The 19,361-nt window shown below is 37.2% G+C and overlaps 1 protein-coding gene across 4 annotated transcripts in view; it reads left to right on the top strand.

Annotated features, from left to right (window-relative positions):
* Yes1 (YES proto-oncogene 1, Src family tyrosine kinase) overlaps positions 1 to 19,361 on the top strand; it is a 72,023-nt gene that overhangs the window by 26,514 nt on the left and 26,148 nt on the right. For all 4 annotated transcript variants that reach the window (XM_057758540.1, XM_057758537.1, XM_057758536.1 and 1 more), the window contains 3 exons: positions 9,923 to 10,195; positions 14,584 to 14,683; positions 18,355 to 18,453. In XM_057758540.1, coding sequence (XP_057614523.1) covers positions 9,931 to 10,195; positions 14,584 to 14,683; positions 18,355 to 18,453 — 464 coding nt within the window. In that variant the 5' untranslated portion in view covers positions 9,923 to 9,930. The remainder of the gene's footprint in view (positions 1 to 9,922; positions 10,196 to 14,583; positions 14,684 to 18,354; positions 18,454 to 19,361) is intronic.

Raw genomic sequence — 19,361 nt, forward strand, 5'->3', positions numbered from 1 at the left:
CCTCCACAGACTCTCCCCCACTCCTCCAACCCTAAGGGAGTGCCATGCACCCTGCCCTGTGGAAAGCCCCAGGTCCTCCCTACTACATCTAGGTTGAGCAAGGTTTATATCTGAAGAGAATAGGATCCCATGAAGCTGGTATATGGAGTAGAGACACGTCCCAGTGTCACTATCAGTGGCCCTCAGCCTGCCCCAGCTGTCACCCCCTTCAGGGAGGCTTGGTTGTTCCCATGCTCGTTCACTGCCAGTCCAGTTGGAGTTGGTGAGCTCCCATTAGCTCAAGCAAACTGTCTCAGTGGATGACCCCCTCATGGTCTTGAATTCCTTGCTCACACTCTCACTCCCTCCACTCTTCAACTGGATCTTGGGAGTTCAGTCTAGTGCTCCGATGTGGGTCATTGCCTCTGTTCCCCATCTGTTGTTAGACGAAGGTTCTATGGTGATATTTAAGATAATCATCAGTCTAACTACAGGGTAAGGTCAGTTCAGACATCCTTTCCTCTGTTGCTTAGGGTCTCTGCTGGGTTCATTGCTGTGGATTCTTGGGCATTTTTCTAGAACCAGGTTTCTTGCTAACTCCATAATGGCTCCCTCAATCAAGATATCTCTTTCCTTGCTCAAGTTCTCCTCCATCCCCCCTTTTCCCCGCATCCCTGCCCCCCTGCTCCCAAATTATTGTCTGATTCCAATTTTCAGGTGGGTCTATATATTTTTTTCTTTGGGTTTACCTTATTACTTAGTTTGTCTAGGATCCTGAGCTATAGGCTCGTTGCCCTTTGCTTATGACTAGTATCCACTTATGAGTGAGTACATACCATATTTATTTTTTTGGGTCTGAGTTACCTCAGTCAGGATGATGTTTTCTAATTCCATCCATTTGCATGCAAAATTCAAGATGTCATTTTTTACTGCTGAGTAGTACTCTAATGTGTAGATGTACCCCACTTTCTTTATCCATTCTTCAGTTGAGGGGCATCTGGGTTGTTTCCAGGTCCTAGCTATTACAAATAATGCTTCTATGAACATAGTTGAACAAATGCTCTGGTAGTATGATTGAGCATCTTTTGGATATATTCCCAAGAGTGGAATTGCTGGATCCTGAGGTAGGTTGATTCCCAGTTTTCTGAGGAACTGCCACACTGATTTCCAAAGTGGTTGCACAAGTTTGCATTCCCACCAGCAATGAATGAGTATTCCCCTTGCTGCACAACCTCTCCAGCATAAGCTATCATTAGTGTTTTTGATCTTAGCCATTCTGACAAGTGTAAGATGGTATCTCGAGGTTGTTTTGATTTGCATTTCCCTGATAGCTAAGGACTAAGAACAAGTCCTTAAGTATCTTTTGGCCATTTGAAATTCTTCTGTTGAGAATTCTCTGTTTAGTTCAGTATACCACTTTTTAATTGGGTTACTTAGAATTTTAATGTCTAATTTCTTGAGTTCTTTTTATAGTTTGAAGATCAAACCTTTGTCTGGTGTGGGGTTGGTGAAGATTTTTTTCCCATTCAGTAGGCTGCCTTTTCATCTTATTGACTGTGTGCTTTGCTTTACAGAAACTTCTCAGTTTCAGGAGGTCCATTTGTTAAAGATGCTTTCTTTTTTTTCCATTGTATAATTTTTGCTTTCTTGTCAAAAATCAGGTGTTCATAGGTGTGTGAATTAATATTCAAGTCTTCAGTTTGATTCCATTGGTCAACGTCTCTGTTTTTATGCCAATACCAAGCTGTTTTCATTAGTGTAGCTCTGTAATAGTTTGATGTCAGGGATGGTAATGCCTCCGACAGTTCCTTTATTGTACAGGATTGTTTTAGCTATCATGGGTTTCTTGTTTTTCCATCTGAAGTTGAGTATCCTTCTTTCAAGGTCTGTGAAGAATTGTGCTGGGATTTTGATGGGGATTGCATTGAATTTATAGATTGCCTTTGGTAAGATTGCTATTTTTACTATGTTGATCCTTCCTATCCAAGAGCATGGGAGAGCTTTCCATTTTCTGGAAATTTCTTTCTTCAAAGACATAAAGTTCTAATCAAATATGTCTTTCACGTCCTTTGTTAGTGTTACACCTAGATATTTTATGTGATTTGTGGCTATTGTGAAAGGTGATATTTCTCTGATTTCCCTCTCAGCTTCTTTATCCTTTGTGTTTAGGAGAGCTAATGATTTTTTTGAGTTGATCTTTTATCTTTTATCCTGCCACTTCACTGAAGATATTTATCAGCTGTAGGAGTTCTCTGGTAGAGTTTTTGGGCTTACTGATATACACTATTATATCATCTGCAAATAATGAAAGTTTAACTTCTTCCTTTCTGATTTGAATTCCCTTGATCTCCTTATTTTGCCTTATTGCTATTGCTAAAACTTCAAGAACTGTATTGAAGAGATATGGAGAGAGCCTTGTCTTGTTCCTGATTTTAGTGGAATAGATTTGAGTTTCTCTCCATTTAATTTGATGTTAGTTGTCGGCTTGCTATATATTGCTTTTATTATATTTAGATATGATCCTTGTATCCCTAATCTCTCCAAGACCTTTATCATAAAGGGGTTTTGAATTTTGTCAAATGCTTTTTCTGCAGCCAACGAAATGATCACGTTTTTTTTCTTTCAGTTTATTTATATGATGGATTACATTGATTTTCGTATGTTGAACCAGCCCTGCATCTCTGGGATGAAGCCTACTTTGATCATAATGGGTGATTTTCTTTGATGTGTTCTTGGATTTGGTTTGCCAGAATTTTATTGAGAATTTTTGAATCCATGTTCATGAGTGAGCTTGGTCTGTAATTCTCTTTCTTGGTTGAGTCTTTGTGCAATTTTGGTATCAAGGTAACTGTAGCTTCTTAAAAAGAGTTTGGCAGTGAGCCTTCTGTTTCTATTATGTGAAACACATTAAGGAGTATAGGTATTAGCTCTTCTTGGAAGTTCTGGTAGAATTCTGCACTAAAACCATTCGGCCCTGGGCTGTTTTTGGTTGGGAGGTTTTTTGATAGGAGCTTCTATCTCTTCGTGGTATATAGGTCTATTTAAGTTGCTTACCTGGTCTTGATTTAATTTTGGTAGGTGGTATCTATCTAAAAAATTGTTCATTTCTTTTACATTTTCCAGTTTTGTGGAGTACAGATTTTTGTAGTAGGACCTAATGATTTCCTCAGTGTCCATTATTATGTCCCCCTTTTGATTTCTGATTTTGTTAATTTGGATGTTCTCTCTCTGCCTTTTGATTAGTTTGGATAAGGGTTTGTCAATCTTGTTGATTTTCTCAAAGAACCAGCTCTTTGTTTCATTGATTCTTTGGATTGTTTTCTGTGTTTCTATTTTGTTGATTTCAGCCCTCAACTTGATTATTTTCTGTCTTCTTCTGCTTTTGAGTAAGTCTGCTTTTTTTTTTTTTCTAGAGCTTTCAGGAATGCTCATTGATGTGAGCTTTCTCCATTTTTCTTACGTGGGCACTTAGTACTACGAACCTCTTAGCACTGCTTTCATAGTGTCTTATAGGTTTGGGTATGTTATGTCTTCATTTTCATTGAATTCAAGGAAGATTTTAATTTCTTTATTTCTTTTTTGACCTAGAAGTGGTTCACTAGTTGACTGTTTAATTTCCATGAGTTTGTAGGCTTTCTGAAAGTAGTATTATTGTTGAATTCTAACTTTACTCCATGGTGATTTGATAAGACTTCAATATTTTTTTGTATCTGTGGGTGTTTGCTTTGTTACCGAGAATGTGATCAATTTTAGAGAAGGTTCCATGAGATGTTGAGAAGAAAGTATATTCTTTTTTGATTGGATGGAATGTTCTATTGATGTCTGTTAAGTCCGTTTGATTCATTACATATGTTAGTTCTCTTATTTCTCTGTTAAGTTTCTGTCTGTTTGACCTGTCCATTGTCAAGGGAAGAGTGTTGAAATCTCCTACTATTAGTGTGTGGGATTTGATTTGCAATTCAAGTAATGTTTCATTTACATATGTGGGTGCTCTTGAATTAGAGGCATAGATATTCAGGATTTAGACTTCATCTTGATGAATTTTTCCTGAGTATAAAATGTCCTTCTCCATCTCTTCTGATTGATTTTACTTTGAAATCAATTTTGTTAGCTATTAGGTTAGCCACATCTGCTTGTTTCTTAGGTCCGTTTGATTGGAAAACCTTTTCTCAACCCTTTACTCTGAGGTAGTGTCTGTCTTTGAAGTTGAGGTGTGTTTCTTGTAAACAGCAAAATGCTGGATCCTGTTTTCGTATCCATTCTCTTAGCCTGTGTCTTTTTATAGGTGAATTGAGTCCATTGATATTAAGTGATATTAATGACCAGTGGTTGTTAACTCCGGTTATCTTTTGGTAGTAGTGTTTGTGTGTTTCCCTTCTTTGGCTTATGTAGAAGGAGCTGCGGGCAGGCCTGCTTTTCATCCCGCCTGACTCCTGCTTGGCTAGCTTAGCCCCAGAAATATTAACACGGAAACTGTATTCATTTAAACACTGTCTGGCCCATTATTTCTAGCCTCTTTTTGGCTAACTCTCACATCTTGATTAACCCATTTCTAATAATCTGTGTTGCACCACGAAGTGGTGGCTTACTGGGAAGTTTCTAACCACCATCTGTCTTGGGTAGGAGAAGCATGGCATCTGCTTCACTGCCTTCTTCCTCACAGCATTCTGTTCTGTCTTCCCCGCCTACCTATGTTCTGACCTATCAGGCCAAGTAGTTTTCTTTATTAATTAACCAATGAAAGCAACAGATAGATAGAAGACCCTCCTACATCAGGGTTATGCTGGTGGGGAGGGGTTATCAGATGCCTGAGTTATTGTGGGTATAGTTAGCTTCCTTGGGTCATGGCTTTCCTTCTAGTACTTTCTGGAAGGCTGGGTTTGTGTATACATATTATTTAAATCTGTTTTTGTCATTGAATATCATGTTTTCTCCATCAATGGTGAATGAAAGGTTTGCTGGGTATAGTATTCTGGGCTTGTGTCCGTGGTATCTTAGTGTCTGCAGCACATCTATCCAGGACCTTCTGGCTTTCATGGTTTCCACTCAGAAGCCAGGTATAATTCTGATAGGTTTTCCTTTATATGTTACTTGACCTTTTTCTTTTGCAGCTCTTAGTATTCTTTCTTTGTTCTGTATATTTTGTGTTTTGATTATTATATGGTGAGGGGATGGGTTTTTTTTTTTTTTTTGATCCAGTTTATTTGGTGTTCTCTAAGCTTCTTGTACCTTTTTAGGTTGGAAAAGTTTTCTTTTATAATTTCGTTGAATATATTTTCTGTGCCTTTGAGCTAGAATTTTTCTTCTACCCTTATTATTTTCAGGTTTGGTCTTTTCATGGTGTCTCAGATTTTCTGAATGTTTTGTGTTAAGAATTTGTTGGATTTAGTGTTTTCTTTGTCCACTGAGTTTATTTCCTCAATAGAATCTTCAGTGCCTGAGATTCTTTCTTCAATCTCTTGTATTCTGTTGGTTATACTTGTCTCTGTAGGTCCTGTTCGTTTACCCAGATTTTCCATTTCCAGAGTTCCCTCGGTTTGTGTTTTCTTTATTACCTCTATTTCAATCTTCAAGTCTTGAACTGTTTCCTTCACCTGTTTTATTGCTTTTTCTTGTTTTTCTTTGGTTTCTTTGAGGGATTTATTCATTTCTTCCAGCTTTTTGTTTATCTTCTCCTCTGTTTCTTTAAGGGAGTTTTTCACTTCCTCTTTAAGGGTCTTCATCATTTTCATTAAGTAACGTTTAAAGTCGTTTTTTTCTATATCTTCTGGGGTAGGATGATCAAGTCTTCCTGTTGTGTGTCCGCTGGGTTCTGGTGGTATCATGTTGCTTTTTAGGATGTTGGAGGAGTTCTTGGATTGGCGCCTTCCCATCTCTTCCTTCAAGTCTTATGTCTCTTATGTCCACCAAGAATTGGTCTCCAGGGAGTTAACAGGGATGGATGCTTTGGGGGCGGGGTAGATGGCTGTCTAGCAGACCAGCTCCCTGCTGGTGCTCCTATGTCTACCCAGTATTGGTCTCCATGGAGCTCGCAAGGAACAACACGTTGGGGGTGGGGTAGATGGCTGTCTAGCAGATCAACTTCCCGTTGGTGCTCCTATGTCCACCAAGTATTGGTCTGCAAGAAGCCAGCAGGGAAGGACGTGTTGGGGTGGGGTAGATGGCTGTTTAGTAGAACAGCTCCCTGCTGGTGCTAGGAATGCCTAAGGCACCTGGGGAGGGGGGCCCCTGGCCTTTCTCCCACGTCTAGGTTTTAGGGAGTAGGGGTCCGGGATCCCAGGGCCACTATTGTCTCACCTTCTATGTCCACCAAGTACTGGTCTATATGCAGTTTGCAGGGAATGACGCGTTCTTTTGATGGTTTTAATAGTTTTGTGGTAGCCGGGTGATCGTGGCGCACGCCTTTAATCCCAGCACTTGGGAGGCAGAGGCAGGCGGATCTCTGTGAGTTCGAGACCAGCCTGGTCTACAGAGCTAGTTCCAGGACAGGCTCCAAAGCCACAGAGAAACCCTGTCTCGAAAAACCAAAAAAAAAAAAAAAAAGTTTTGTGGTAAATGTATTTAACATCAGCTCATCCAGATGCATTTTGTACTGTTGGCTTCCTTTTGATATCAGCAGATGTCCATTTTAAAGCTTCCTAAATAGAGTGAAATGATAGCTATATTGATGTTTAGATGTATCCAGATCCAAGTATACATACGACTTTTTGAGAAGGAAGTGTTATTTTTGTAAAGCAACTGGAATTCACATGACTCTCTGAGGGTTTGTAGTAGAACAGATTATATAGAAAAAAGATAAATAGCTTCATAGAGCAAAGGCGTCTTTAGTTTTATCTCATAAGTCCAACCAGTTCCATTTCTAGCTGTTGCTGAGGCTGGGGAGGAAAAAAAAGCCCAAAGATTTGCTGGAATAACCCTAAACTGGATAAATAACTCATTTAACAAAAATGTCAACAAAAATTAATGAGCTGATTATAACACTGTGGAGCTATCTCAGATTCACAGTATTTATTTGACTTTTAGAAGATACAAAAGACTGCTTTTATAATTACCTCTATGTAAAACACTAGAAAAGATGAATCCTTAATTAGAAGCAACCAATTAGTGGTTACCTAGGGCTATGGTTGGGAATTGTCTGAGGCAGGGATGTTAAAAACCTTGTATGTTGTGATTATAGTGTTGTTTGTGAAGTTTGACACGTTCACCAAAACACAGTTGAAACTCTCATGAAATGGGTGCATACCTCAGTTAATGGGGGGGGGGCATTTTATGTAAAAACTTTGATAGTGTCTAAGAGGAAGGATTTCCATAATTTTCATTTTTAAGTTCATAGTCTACAAGAATCTTAAATTGCAGCAACACCCACTTCCTTTGCACCACTTCCTTTCATGAGCATGCAGGAACTTACTTAAACACTCTTGTGTTCTATGGTATTTTGTACCTCTTTCCCCTCTAGCACTTTGCAGATTTAACAGTATTTTGTTTCTTACACTTTCTGTGGGACCTTTTGTAAAAAGAGGAGGACCCCCTCCTTCCTTTGCTCCTCCTGTGTTCTAATAATTTATGTTAACATAAACCTAAGTCAGTAGCTTAGAACTCAAAGCAGTCTATAAAACATAGTCTGGTCTTTCTAAAATCTGCATTTATTGTGTGTGTGTGTGCATCTGCGCCATGACACACATGTAAAGATCGGAGGATAACTTTCAAGAGTTTGTTCTTTAAAAGAAACAAACAAACAAACAAAAAGTCAGGTATTTGGCTAAAGAGATGGCTTAGTGGTTAAGAGCACCTGGGTTTGATTTCCAGCACCTACATGGCAACTCCCAATGCCTATAACTCCAGTTCCAGGGCTTCTGTAGGTACCAGGCACACACATGGTACACAAGCATACATGCAGACAAAACACCCTTATACATGAAATTAGTAATTTAAAAAATTATCTTTTTAATTGCAAAAAGTCAGTTCTTGCCCCCTGCCTTGCTGAGGCAATGTCTGCCTTGTTTCTTCTTTTGTACTCAGTATTCCATGTTAGCTGGCCCACAAGTTTTCAATCTTTTTTTTTTTCTGCCTTTTCCTCCCATTTTACAGTCAGAGTGTTGGGATTATAGGTATATACCACTACCTCCAGCTTTTTATGTGAGTTCCTGGGTTGGAAGTCTGTTCATCAGGTTTGGGATAGGGCTTCTCTGTGTGACAGCCCTGACTGGCCAGAACTCACTTTGTAGACCAGACTGGCCTTGGACTCAGATCCACCAGTCTCTACCTCCCTGAGTGCAGGGATTAAAGGTGTTCTCCACCACACCCAGTTTTACTGGCAGGTTTGTTTACCCACTAAACCAGTAGTTTTCAACCTTCATAGTGCTGTGACCCTTTAATATAGTTCCTCATGTTGTGGTGACCCCCAACCATAAAATTGTTTTCATTGCTACTTTGTAACTGTAATTTTGCTACTGTTGTGAATAGTAATGTAAATGTAAATATTTGCCAAAGTGGTTGCTACCCACAGGTTGAGAACCACTGCTTTCAACCATGTTACCACCAACCCCTTCCTGCCCCTGGTCACCACCAAATGTCTTTTAACGCTTGTCTACACCTGACAGTTACTTTAAAATAAAACCGCACTGCATTTTTAACATTTGAAATCAGATGGACAGCAGTAGGGGCTTCTATGTGTCAATGCAGGGCACTGTTGGAACTGAACTGACAGTGGTAGTCTCGCCTATGCTATTGAAGAGGGAAATAAGAGGTATATAAAAAGTAGAACAATCAGGGTTTAGATGATTAATTTGGCTAAGGAAGAGGAGACTTAAAGAAAATTATCTATATTCTCTGTTAGGACCAAGAGAATATTAAGAGGAAGGGAGACAAGTCAGGAGTACTGGTAGAAGACTTCGTAGGTGAGCAGAGGGAAACGTCTGTGCTCTTGAGGGGATGTGTGTAACGAGTCTTGTTGAATTTCTTTGCACTGCCAGCCCGTAAGTAATAACTTAGAGACTTATTATTAATTACAAAACTTGGCCTTAGCTTAGGCGTGTCTCACTAGCTCTTATAAGTTAAATTAACCCATTTCTATTAATCTCTTCACCTCTCCATTCTGTACATCTGACTCCCCTGGTGTCTCATTGACTAAGGCTGTGTGCCTAGATTCATCATCCCGAGTTGTTCTCTCTGCCCGGAAGTTCCGCATAAACTCTCCTTCCTAGCAATTGGCCATTCAGCTTTTTATTAAACCAATCACAGCCATACATCTTCACACAGTGTACAAATATCACAAAATAGCAATCAGTGATCTAGCTGAAGTCATACTGTATGAAGAAGGTAGGAAAGTAATTAAGGAAACTGAGAGGAAATGGGTAGTAAGTAATTACAGTCACTTTTTTTTGAACTGATAGGACCTTTCACCATCAGCCTACTCAGAATTAAAATTGTGTTTTCTTTCATATTTTAAACTCTTTTATATGACTGCTATTTTTTCAGACTTTAGTTATTAATATTTTAATACTTAGACTTTGTATTTAGATAATTTTTTAAACTTGTTATACTAATATTTAGTTCAATATATGTAGTTCAACATATTTTGTGGGTATTACATATACCCACAGATAAATTTCAGCCTTAAATATTGACTTAGAATTTTCCAAAGTAATAATCAAAAGTGTAACTTAATATTTGTGTTGGCTGGGAGATTGAACACTTGTTGTTAATTGCTCTTTCATATATTTGTTTTGCTTTGTTTGTCGGGACAGAGTTTTTGTGTGTATCCCTGGCTGTCCTGAACTAGCTCTGTAGACCAGGCTGACCTCAAACTCATAGTTCAGCCTGCCTCTGCCTCTGGAGTGCTAAGGTTGAAGGCATGCATAACCACTGCCCAGCTCAATTTTGTCTTTTTGAAGTTCCCAGTATGTTAACTAATTCTCAAATATTTGCCTTATTACCTCTGCAGGTTTGATAATGGGCTGCATTAAAAGTAAAGAAAACAAAAGTCCAGCCATTAAATATACACCGGAAAACCCTCCAGAGCCTGTAAGCACAAGTGCCAGTCATTATGGAACGGAACACACTACAGTTGCCCCAACCTCTTCCACAAAGGGAACATCTGTCAATTTTAACAGTCTTTCCATGACACCATTTGGAGGGTCGTCTGGAGTGACTCCTTTTGGAGGAGCATCTTCCTCATTCTCAGTGGTGCCAAGTCCATATCCTACAGGTTTAACAGGTGAGATTTAAATTGTCAGTTGCAGAAAATATAACCTTGGACTTTACATACTTCAGGTATGGCCACTGTTAGGAAAAATTTCTTATTAGCAGATTTTCAAAAAAGTTGGATGAGCAAATAAAGCCTTTAACAAAAGGCAGTCTGTCTGTGTAGCCGCATTACTCTCAATGTTTTTGGGTTTGTCTGTCTTTCTTTCTTTCTTTCTTTCTTTCTTTCTTTCTTTCTTTCTTTCTTTCTTTCTTTTCTTTCTTTCTTTTCTTTCTTTCCTTTCTTTCCTTTCTTTTCTTTCTTTCCTTTCTTTCCTTTCTTTCCTTTCTAGCTGAGGATCAAAAGCAAGGCCTCCAACAAAACATGCTAGGCTAGCACAGAGCTGTATCTCCAGCTTTGAAGTTTTAATATATACATGATAGGGTTCTGGGAAGTTTGATGATAACTAACAGTGACTATTTACTGAATTATACCATAAATTGTTTCATTAACTCATTATCTAAGTAATTGTGGCAGATACTGGAAATACAAAGATTTAAAAATATCCTTCCTTCTCTACCCCAGCAATTAGTTAGCATTTTAGGACTGGAAAATGCTGTATTATTTATTTAATAAATGTTAATTATATGTCAGTTTAGTAACAATAGCACACTATTTATTAGATACTGAGTTTATTGCATTTATTTATTTTGTGTTTGTGCTCTTACATGCTCTGTAGTGCACATGTGAAAGTCAGAGGACACTTTGCAGGAGTCAGTTCTCTCATTTACCATATTGGTTATGGGAATTGAACTGAGATCATCAGTGTTGGCAGCAGACAGCCTTATTAGCTAAGTCATCTTGCCGCTCACCGCAGCCCCGGTCTGCACTCTAGACCCCAGTTCGCAAGCTTCGGGAAAGGGGGCTGGAGGTTGAGAATACAGACATAGAGACAGACCGGCACGCAGACCTTTTAACACTGGTACCAAAAGCCCCCCTTTAATTAACACCATGTAGGCTTAAATACACGACAGTCAATGGCCAACAGGTGATAATCCCATCCTCTGATCCTCTAAGCTAGGCACAGCTTCTAGTAACTTCAATTAGAAGGTTCTAGCAGGGTAGTGCAGCTGATCATCTTACTGGCCCAGGTACTGATTTTAAGAAGGAAAATTCTGAAGCTCAATGTTCAGATTGTTTTCCTTCAGAGTGACAGTTGATAAGCAACAGATTTAGTACTCTAGTCCAAAACTCCATTTATTACATTGTTACTGCCTTTCAGGGGATGGCAAGAAGTGATAGTTGACAATCTTGCCACAGAATCAGGTAGTCTTAAAAGTGTAGATTTTAAAAAGAAAGAAAATAGCTCTTTTGCTCAAAGCCCCACATGAGGATGCTTTTCTCTTAAAATGACAAAGCACAACTGTCTTAAAAAAGGGTGAGTTCCAGGATTCCCTGATGTGAGAGTTCCATGATGTCAGCAAGGCATGGTGTTACTAATCTTTGGAGTGCCCATCCTAACCTTGGGTGTAAACAGGTGCCAAGGACAAATGGAATGGCTCATGACCTTATTAATAATCAGTGGAGACAAAAAGTAGAAATCTCTTCTACAAGCATGGCTTGTATATGCATTTGTCTTCCTCATTCTGCTTACTTCTGGACCAGTAGAAGTAGCCAGAGGTCTGCAACACACTAGATCTATTAGCATTTGGACAATGCTAGATATTATTGATCACAGTTCTAATTTCAGCCACCCAGTGACCAGGGTGCTATTTCTGATAGTTAACACAAGCCTTGACATTACTTGGGAAAGGTAGTGATTAAAAACGGCTAGAGTAAATAAATATTGATACAAAAGGCATTTCTTTAGTTACTTAAATTTTTTTTAAAAAAATCACTATTTTTATTTGTTGAAAATTTTGTGCATGCATACAATATATTTTGATTCTTTTCACTTCCCACAATCCTCCCCACAACTCTTCGCAGATCTACTTTCAGTACTTAAAGCAATTTACTTATTTGAAATATTCCATTTATGGGTGTTCATATAGTAACTAAAAAAGGGGGAGGACCAGAATGTCCTATATAAGATATAGAGAGGTGAGCAATATAAACAAAACTTCTGTACCTAGTTAAGTTTATATTATAATGATTGAATAATAATTAGCTAATAAACAGCTAAACAGAGTGATTAGTAGTGTTTAAGTATTTGAAGGCAAAAACAAGATGATTGATGAAGGCCCTATAGTTGCCAAAGAAAGCCACCTTGGGAAGAAATCACTTGAACTGATACTTAATTGATAGATATGATCTATTTGTAGAGCTCAGGAAAGAACAAGCAAAATAACAAAATTAGCAAACACAAAGTTCAAGAAATACAAATGCACTTAGAACTTTTTAAGACCAAAGAACATAAATGGGAGAATTGTACTAAACAGCTGAACAGGACACTGTGATTGCTTAGGACCATAGACTGTAGGAAGGGGCTTGAGTGTTATTCAAAGCTAGAAAGAAGCTTTGAGATTTAAGTAAGGGAATTTGCTTGTTGGGTTTCCTCTTTAAAAATACTCTAGGAACTGTAGAGATGGATCAGCAGTTTAGAACACTGGATGTTCTTCCAGAGGACCTGGGTTTGGTTCCAAGTATCCATATCAGGCCTCTAGCAACTACCTGTAACTCCAGTTCAACACCGTCCTCTGGCCTCCTCAGACACCTGTACATACATGGCTTACATGCATAAACACATACACTTAAATGAAAATAAAACCTGAAAAGTAATTAAATCTGACTCTAGTAGCTGTGTGAAGAATGAGTGATAGTAAAGCAGATTAGAAGTAAGTTAGGAAGGTAATTTCTGGTGCCAGCTTTCCTAGTGAGAGGTGGCACCCCAGTAGAATGAGAAATAGGTAAATTATCTGTTAGAACTAGAACTAACAGTCCCAACCACATCACACTTCCTTTTGCTTAGAGAGAGGAGACTTGAACAAATATAGATTAAAGAAGAAAAATCAAGAGCATCATTCATTTGTTTATAATAAATTTTGAGTACTTACTAGACAATGAAGTAGATATACCAAATAAGCAAGTGGATTGATGACTAAAGCTTAGAGTGAGCTGATGATATGTATGAACGTGTTCCTATACCTTTGCTTTTCTTCTGCTTTGTATTTAGAGGCAGTAAGTTTTATTTTCCATGTCATTTCCATGCATTTTCCATGTCACAGTATTTGCATTTATCACTCATTTGTAGTTTTACTACCTACCTTTTCCCTCTCCCATTAAAAAAAAAAAGATGGATAAATAATAGTGGATGCAGCAAACCAATTGGACTATACTAGATAGAGATGATAAATAATTGAGTTAAGACTATATTGGTCAACCGGATGTGGTGGCACAACATCTTTAACTCCAGCACTCAGGAGGCAGAGGCAGGCAGATCTCTATGAGTTGGATGCCACCCTGGTCCATAGAGTGAGGCCTTGTCTCAAAAAGAATATGTTCCTCAGAGGTCTGATCTTGCATGTAGGAGACTAAGGATTTGATCCTCTCACACCCTTTTTGGAAAAGAGTTGGTAAAAAAGCCATAAAATTTCAGTAGGAATAAGTTCAAGAATTCCATTGTATAACCTTGTAACTACTCTGCTTAGTAACAACAAATTGTATTGAAAATTGGTTAAAGTAGATTTTAAGTTTCTTGCCAAAAAAGATGAATAATGTGACTTGATTTAACCATTGCATAATTTGCATGTGTTTCAAAATCTTTTATTATTCTTGATAAATATATACATCTTTAAAAATGATATAATAGACTTTTAAAACTAGAATGCCTTCCTTTAAATATTTTAAACACTGCATTGTCATTTTTTATATATATGTTCTGTTCTTCTATTCGCACATAATATATCAGATATTAAATGTGTTCATCTTTTAAATATATTAATACATTACTAAATCTGATAACTACTTTTTTGAATTTATACTGTATAATTCATATTGGCCATACACTTAACTTTCAGGACAAATATGATATTTTTATTTTTAAGTATAAAGTGAGTTTTAAGAAAACTTTAATGATTGCTTTTAATGGATTTAGATGGAAATGCTTTCATGTTAAGGAATTGAAGACAGGTGCATGTAGTTTGTGTGCTTTCCCTCCCAAAGAATTGATCTGCAGTGTGGCTTCCCTTTCAAACCAGACATGTTGCTTCAGAAGTGAAATTACGTTTATTTCAGAGTTTATAGGATTTTAGAATTTATACAGTTTCACAGGAAGTCTTAGAACTTTTTATTAAAACCCAGCTTCTAAAAAAAATACTAGAGGAAGATGGAAACTGAACCTAAGCTTTTACCAGCAATAATTGTTTATTTCTTTCATTGTATTCAGGTATATCATTTACCTTCGTCTTTTTTTCCTGTGCTAGGTGGTGTCACTATATTTGTGGCCTTATATGATTATGAAGCTAGAACTACAGAAGACCTTTCCTTTAAGAAGGGTGAAAGATTTCAAATAATTAACAATACGTAAGTTTTGTGTATATTTTGTAAGAGAGGAACGTGGTCTCTACATTGGACCACTGATGGAGTTGATGATATGGAAATGAGAGTGGTGGGGTATGGGTCTTTGTTTCGGGTTAGATGATGCCTTTGATTACATTGGATAATATATTGCTACCAGCAGAAGTTACTACTTTTGCAAATTGTACTTAGAGTTAATCTGTGAACAAAGATTTTAGAAGAGAGAATTCTAGGTGTGGTGGCACATACTTGTAATCCCAGCACTAGAGAAGATCTTGAGTATGAAGCTAGCCTAAGTTGCATGGTGAGTTCCAGGTAAACATGGGCTATATACTTAATGAGTTCCTGTCTCCAGAAATGATGCCCTTTATAAAAAGATCTTTAGAAAGTAAAATCTGTATTTATATAAATACCAGATGACTTTACAACCTTAAGTGTTGGGGATGGGGGAGGTGGATATAGAACCCCTGTACTCAAACTTACCAAATTGTGTTTTTCTTAGTTACTCTTAGACTTTGTCATTTAGCAGTCTGCCATAGAAAATTTGATGCTTGTTATGCTGCAGATTTCCCAATTTCATTAGTAAACATAACAACCACCTTGTAACTTCTCAAAGCATGTACTTATGGTCTTCTTGCTTCTTGTCATGTTTCCCTCTGTCCTCATTTTACCATATGTTATCACTTCCTGTTCCAGAACATAAACTGTGGTTGTGTCTCTCTGCCTTAAGATCCTTCAGTAGCTAACAATAGTTATGAAGATTTAAAAAGAGCAACAACAACAATAATCATCATCCATCAAGACTTTGCCCTGTATTTCTATCCTTTCTCATTCTGCTACCCAACAATATAATTGCAATATTTGGAGTACAATAGTTTCTCACCCTCTTCTTGCCTTCATACATACTATCTCTTTTTCTGGAATAACTTTTGGTTTGTTTCTATTTATTTATTTATTTATTTATTTATTTATTTATTTATAACTTTTGGTTTGTTTCTATTTATTTATTTATTTATTTATTTATTTATTTATTTATTTATTTATTTATTTATTTATTTATTATGTATCCAGCATTCCTTCCATGTATGTCTGCAGGCCAGAAGAGGGCACCAGACCCCAATACAGATGGTTGTGAGCCACCATATGGTTGCTGGGAATTGAACTCAGGACCTTTGGAAGAACAGTCAGTGCTCTTAACCTCTGAGCCATCTCTCCAGCCCCTTGTTTCTTTTTTTGTGGGGTGGGAAGGGTGCTTGTTTGAGATGGGGATAGAATCCCGAGCCTCAAGCATGCAAATTCTGTGCTATGTCACTAAACTCTACTTGATTACTTGCTTCTTTCCCCTTTCAAGTTAGCTTTCCTCATCCTTTAAAAGGTATTTCCTATGTTCTTTTCAGTGGTTCATCTCCTTGTCTTCTTCCTCTCCTGCCTGGCTCAGTTCGCACATCTTACTCTATGAATGTTTCTCTTAAGTGTTTACATGATGTTCTACAAACCTCAGTCATGGCTATCATCGTATTGCAAATTACAATTTTTAATTTAGCCTATCATTTTTTTCTTTTGATTTTTCGAGAGAGGGTCTCTCTGTGTAGCTTTGGAGCCTGTCCTGGAACTCACTCTGGAGACCAGGCTGGCCTTGAACTCTCAGGGATGCCTGCCTCTGCCTCCTGAGTGCTGAGATTAAAGGTGTGCACCACCATTGCCCGGCTGATTTCTCATTCTTTTAGACCAATGATTCTCAGCTTGGGGCAGTGTCTAGAGATATTTTTGTTTGTCACAGTCAAGGAGAGTGTGGCAACTGCCATCTTGTACCTGCTAGGGATATTGGTAAAATTCTGCTATTACATGACAAAAGATTTATCAAATATGAAGTGTCAGAGTGTTAGTACCATTATAATTGCTGTCCCTGCTCCAGAATCAGTTGAGCTTACGGGCTGCTGTTTGTTTGTCTTACACTTAGTGACGCTCAGTGAATGACTCAGGGAATTCTTAGGAAGGTCAAGTACAAAGTTTTAATAAGAAAGAATCATCACAGGTTCTAGGCCAACTAGGGCTACATAGTAAGACTTTGTGTGTGTGTGTGTGTGTGTGTATGTGTATATATATATATATATATATATATATATATATATATGAAAAGGATTTAATGTATTCTAGGGCTCCACTAATCAATGTATTTGTTTGCAAATAGTTAAATTATCAAAAGTTTTCTTAATTTATTATTTAGAGATTAAATTCATTTTGAACATTTATAAAAGTTTTAGTGATTCAGACAGTACATGTAATCTTCAGTAGTGAATCTCTCTCACACACACATCTTGTTAGATACTTTCATAGGAATTTTGGAAAAGCCAAGGTTAATATATATTCTAAACAATATGCAGCCTCATATTTTGAAATAATATTAGTTTTGCTGATGTTTGGATATCAGTTTTTGAATAACATTTTAGAACCATACATGTTTGTTTTACTTGAATCAGGTCTTGATATATGGCCCAGTCTGACTTTGAACTCACTGTTCTGCCCCCACCTCCTGGGTGCTGGATCATAGGCTTATGCCACCACCACTAGAACTTCAGCTTTTTTTAAAGAAATAGTTTTGCCTATTGTGAGAGAGACAGGCAAAGAAATATGTTTATTTATTGGGAGAGAGACAGACAAAGGAATAGTTGTACTTATTGTGAGAGAAACACACTCCACACACAGTTGTGGGCATGTACATGTATCATGACATGCGTGTGGAGGTCAGAAGACAATTTTTAGAAATAGGTTCTCTGTCATTCTCTCCCCCAGCCCTATAGGATTGGGGATCACTTAGGTTTTTAGATTTGGCAACAAGTGCCTTTACCCACTAAGCCATTTCACTAGCTCCAGAAATTCAACTTTGATTGTCAAGTTTGCGAATAAGAATAGTAAGATCTTTGATTGTATTTTTAAGGTGACTTTTATAAATGTTAGAATTTTATTTCTTATTAAAATAAAGCATTTGGTATCAAGAACAAAAAAATTAGCATGACATAGACTAAAATGTAGGTGAGCCTTAATATGATATGTGTGTAGGCACATATATGGAGCCTAGAGGACAACTTGGTATAGTTGATTCTCCTCTTCCTCTTTTACACTGACTCTGGGCATTGAATTTAGGTCATTAGCTTACGTGGCAAGTGCCTTCACCTGCTGAGCTATCTTGCCAGCCCAGGGTTTTTATGGTGGCAAAATGTTATAAAATTTATTGTTTTGATGACTTTACAATTCTGAATATATTAAAGCCCTTAAATGTTATCTTTTAAATGTGAGAGGTGTATATAGCATACAAATAAAATCTTAAACATCTAAAATTTTATTTAATATTTAGTAAATTTCTTTATTCGGCATAGTTAGCCTTAGTTGAAAGAATTCACATGAAAAAGGTAAGTAGAATTCAAGTGTGAAGTATTTAGGGGTTTTCTATTATTACTGTTGGTTTACAGCAACAGTTGTGCTTTTGCGTGGTCTTAATTCCCTTATTCATCTAACCAGCTTTTAAAAATAGTGTTTTTTGAGCTCAGCTCTTTGTGTATTAATCCAAGAAAAACTCCAGATTAAATATGGAAGTGGTTTCTGTTATTTGCATGAGATAAGAATTATACCTTGGGTAAGTGTCTGCATTATAGTGATTGTTGTTTTTTGTGTTGCAGGGAAGGAGACTGGTGGGAAGCAAGATCAATTGCTACCGGAAAGAATGGTTATATCCCTAGCAATTATGTAGCACCTGCAGATTCCATTCAAGCAGAAGAGTATGATGCTACTTCATATTTTATTAATTAATGCACATTCTTCTTAACACAACTTACACACTATGATATTCCAGTCTTAATACAGCTAATGTATCATATTAATAAGTGCTTTTAAGAATGATTAATATATCTATTCAGACACACAATAAGCAAATCTGTATTAATCATTTTACATTGTATTCTCTTTCCTTTATTTTCCTGTTTATTTTTAAAACTCATATTTTTGCACTCCATAGGCCAGAATGATGCATTTGTGATGCTTGCTTGTTTTTACTGATACAAATCATCACATCAGTGTTCTTTTTCTACTATGACTTTTTTTTTACTTTGTTTTGTTCTTTGTCTTCAGTATTCTGTGAACTTTCACAAAGCAATAACTGTCATTTTTTTTGTTACTAAGCTTTATTAAATCAAACCCACACATATTTGGAGTTTCCTATGATTTTGGTGTGATCTGCTTGCAGCATTTTACTGAATACAGGTGATCATATTTATTTCTAAAGAATTAATTCCCCTCACTGACATATTTTTCTGTTTGTATTTTTGTCTTTCCTTCTCTATTTACTGATTTTCTGGTTGGTAAGGGGAATTTAAGAGACATGGTGAGAGTAGTTAGTACATGGAAAAACTGTTAGAGCATGTTTCCAGTTTTGTTTGTTTGTTTTGCTTTTTGATTCTTTGTTTTTTCATTTTTTGAGACAGGGTTTCTCTTTTTAGCCCTGGCTATCCTGAAACTTTGTAGACCAGGCTAGCCTCACAGAGATCTGTCTGCCTCTGCCTCCAGAATGCTGGGATTAAAGGCATTCACCACTACTGCCTGGGTCACAGTTAATATTTTTATACTTGAGCTAACATTAATACATTGTTTGCTTATTTCCTTTTCAAGACAGGGTTTCTCTGTGTAGCCC

Source organism: Chionomys nivalis, chromosome 26 (genome assembly GCF_950005125.1).
Source record: "Chionomys nivalis chromosome 26, mChiNiv1.1, whole genome shotgun sequence".
NCBI lineage: Eukaryota > Metazoa > Chordata > Mammalia > Rodentia > Cricetidae > Chionomys > Chionomys nivalis.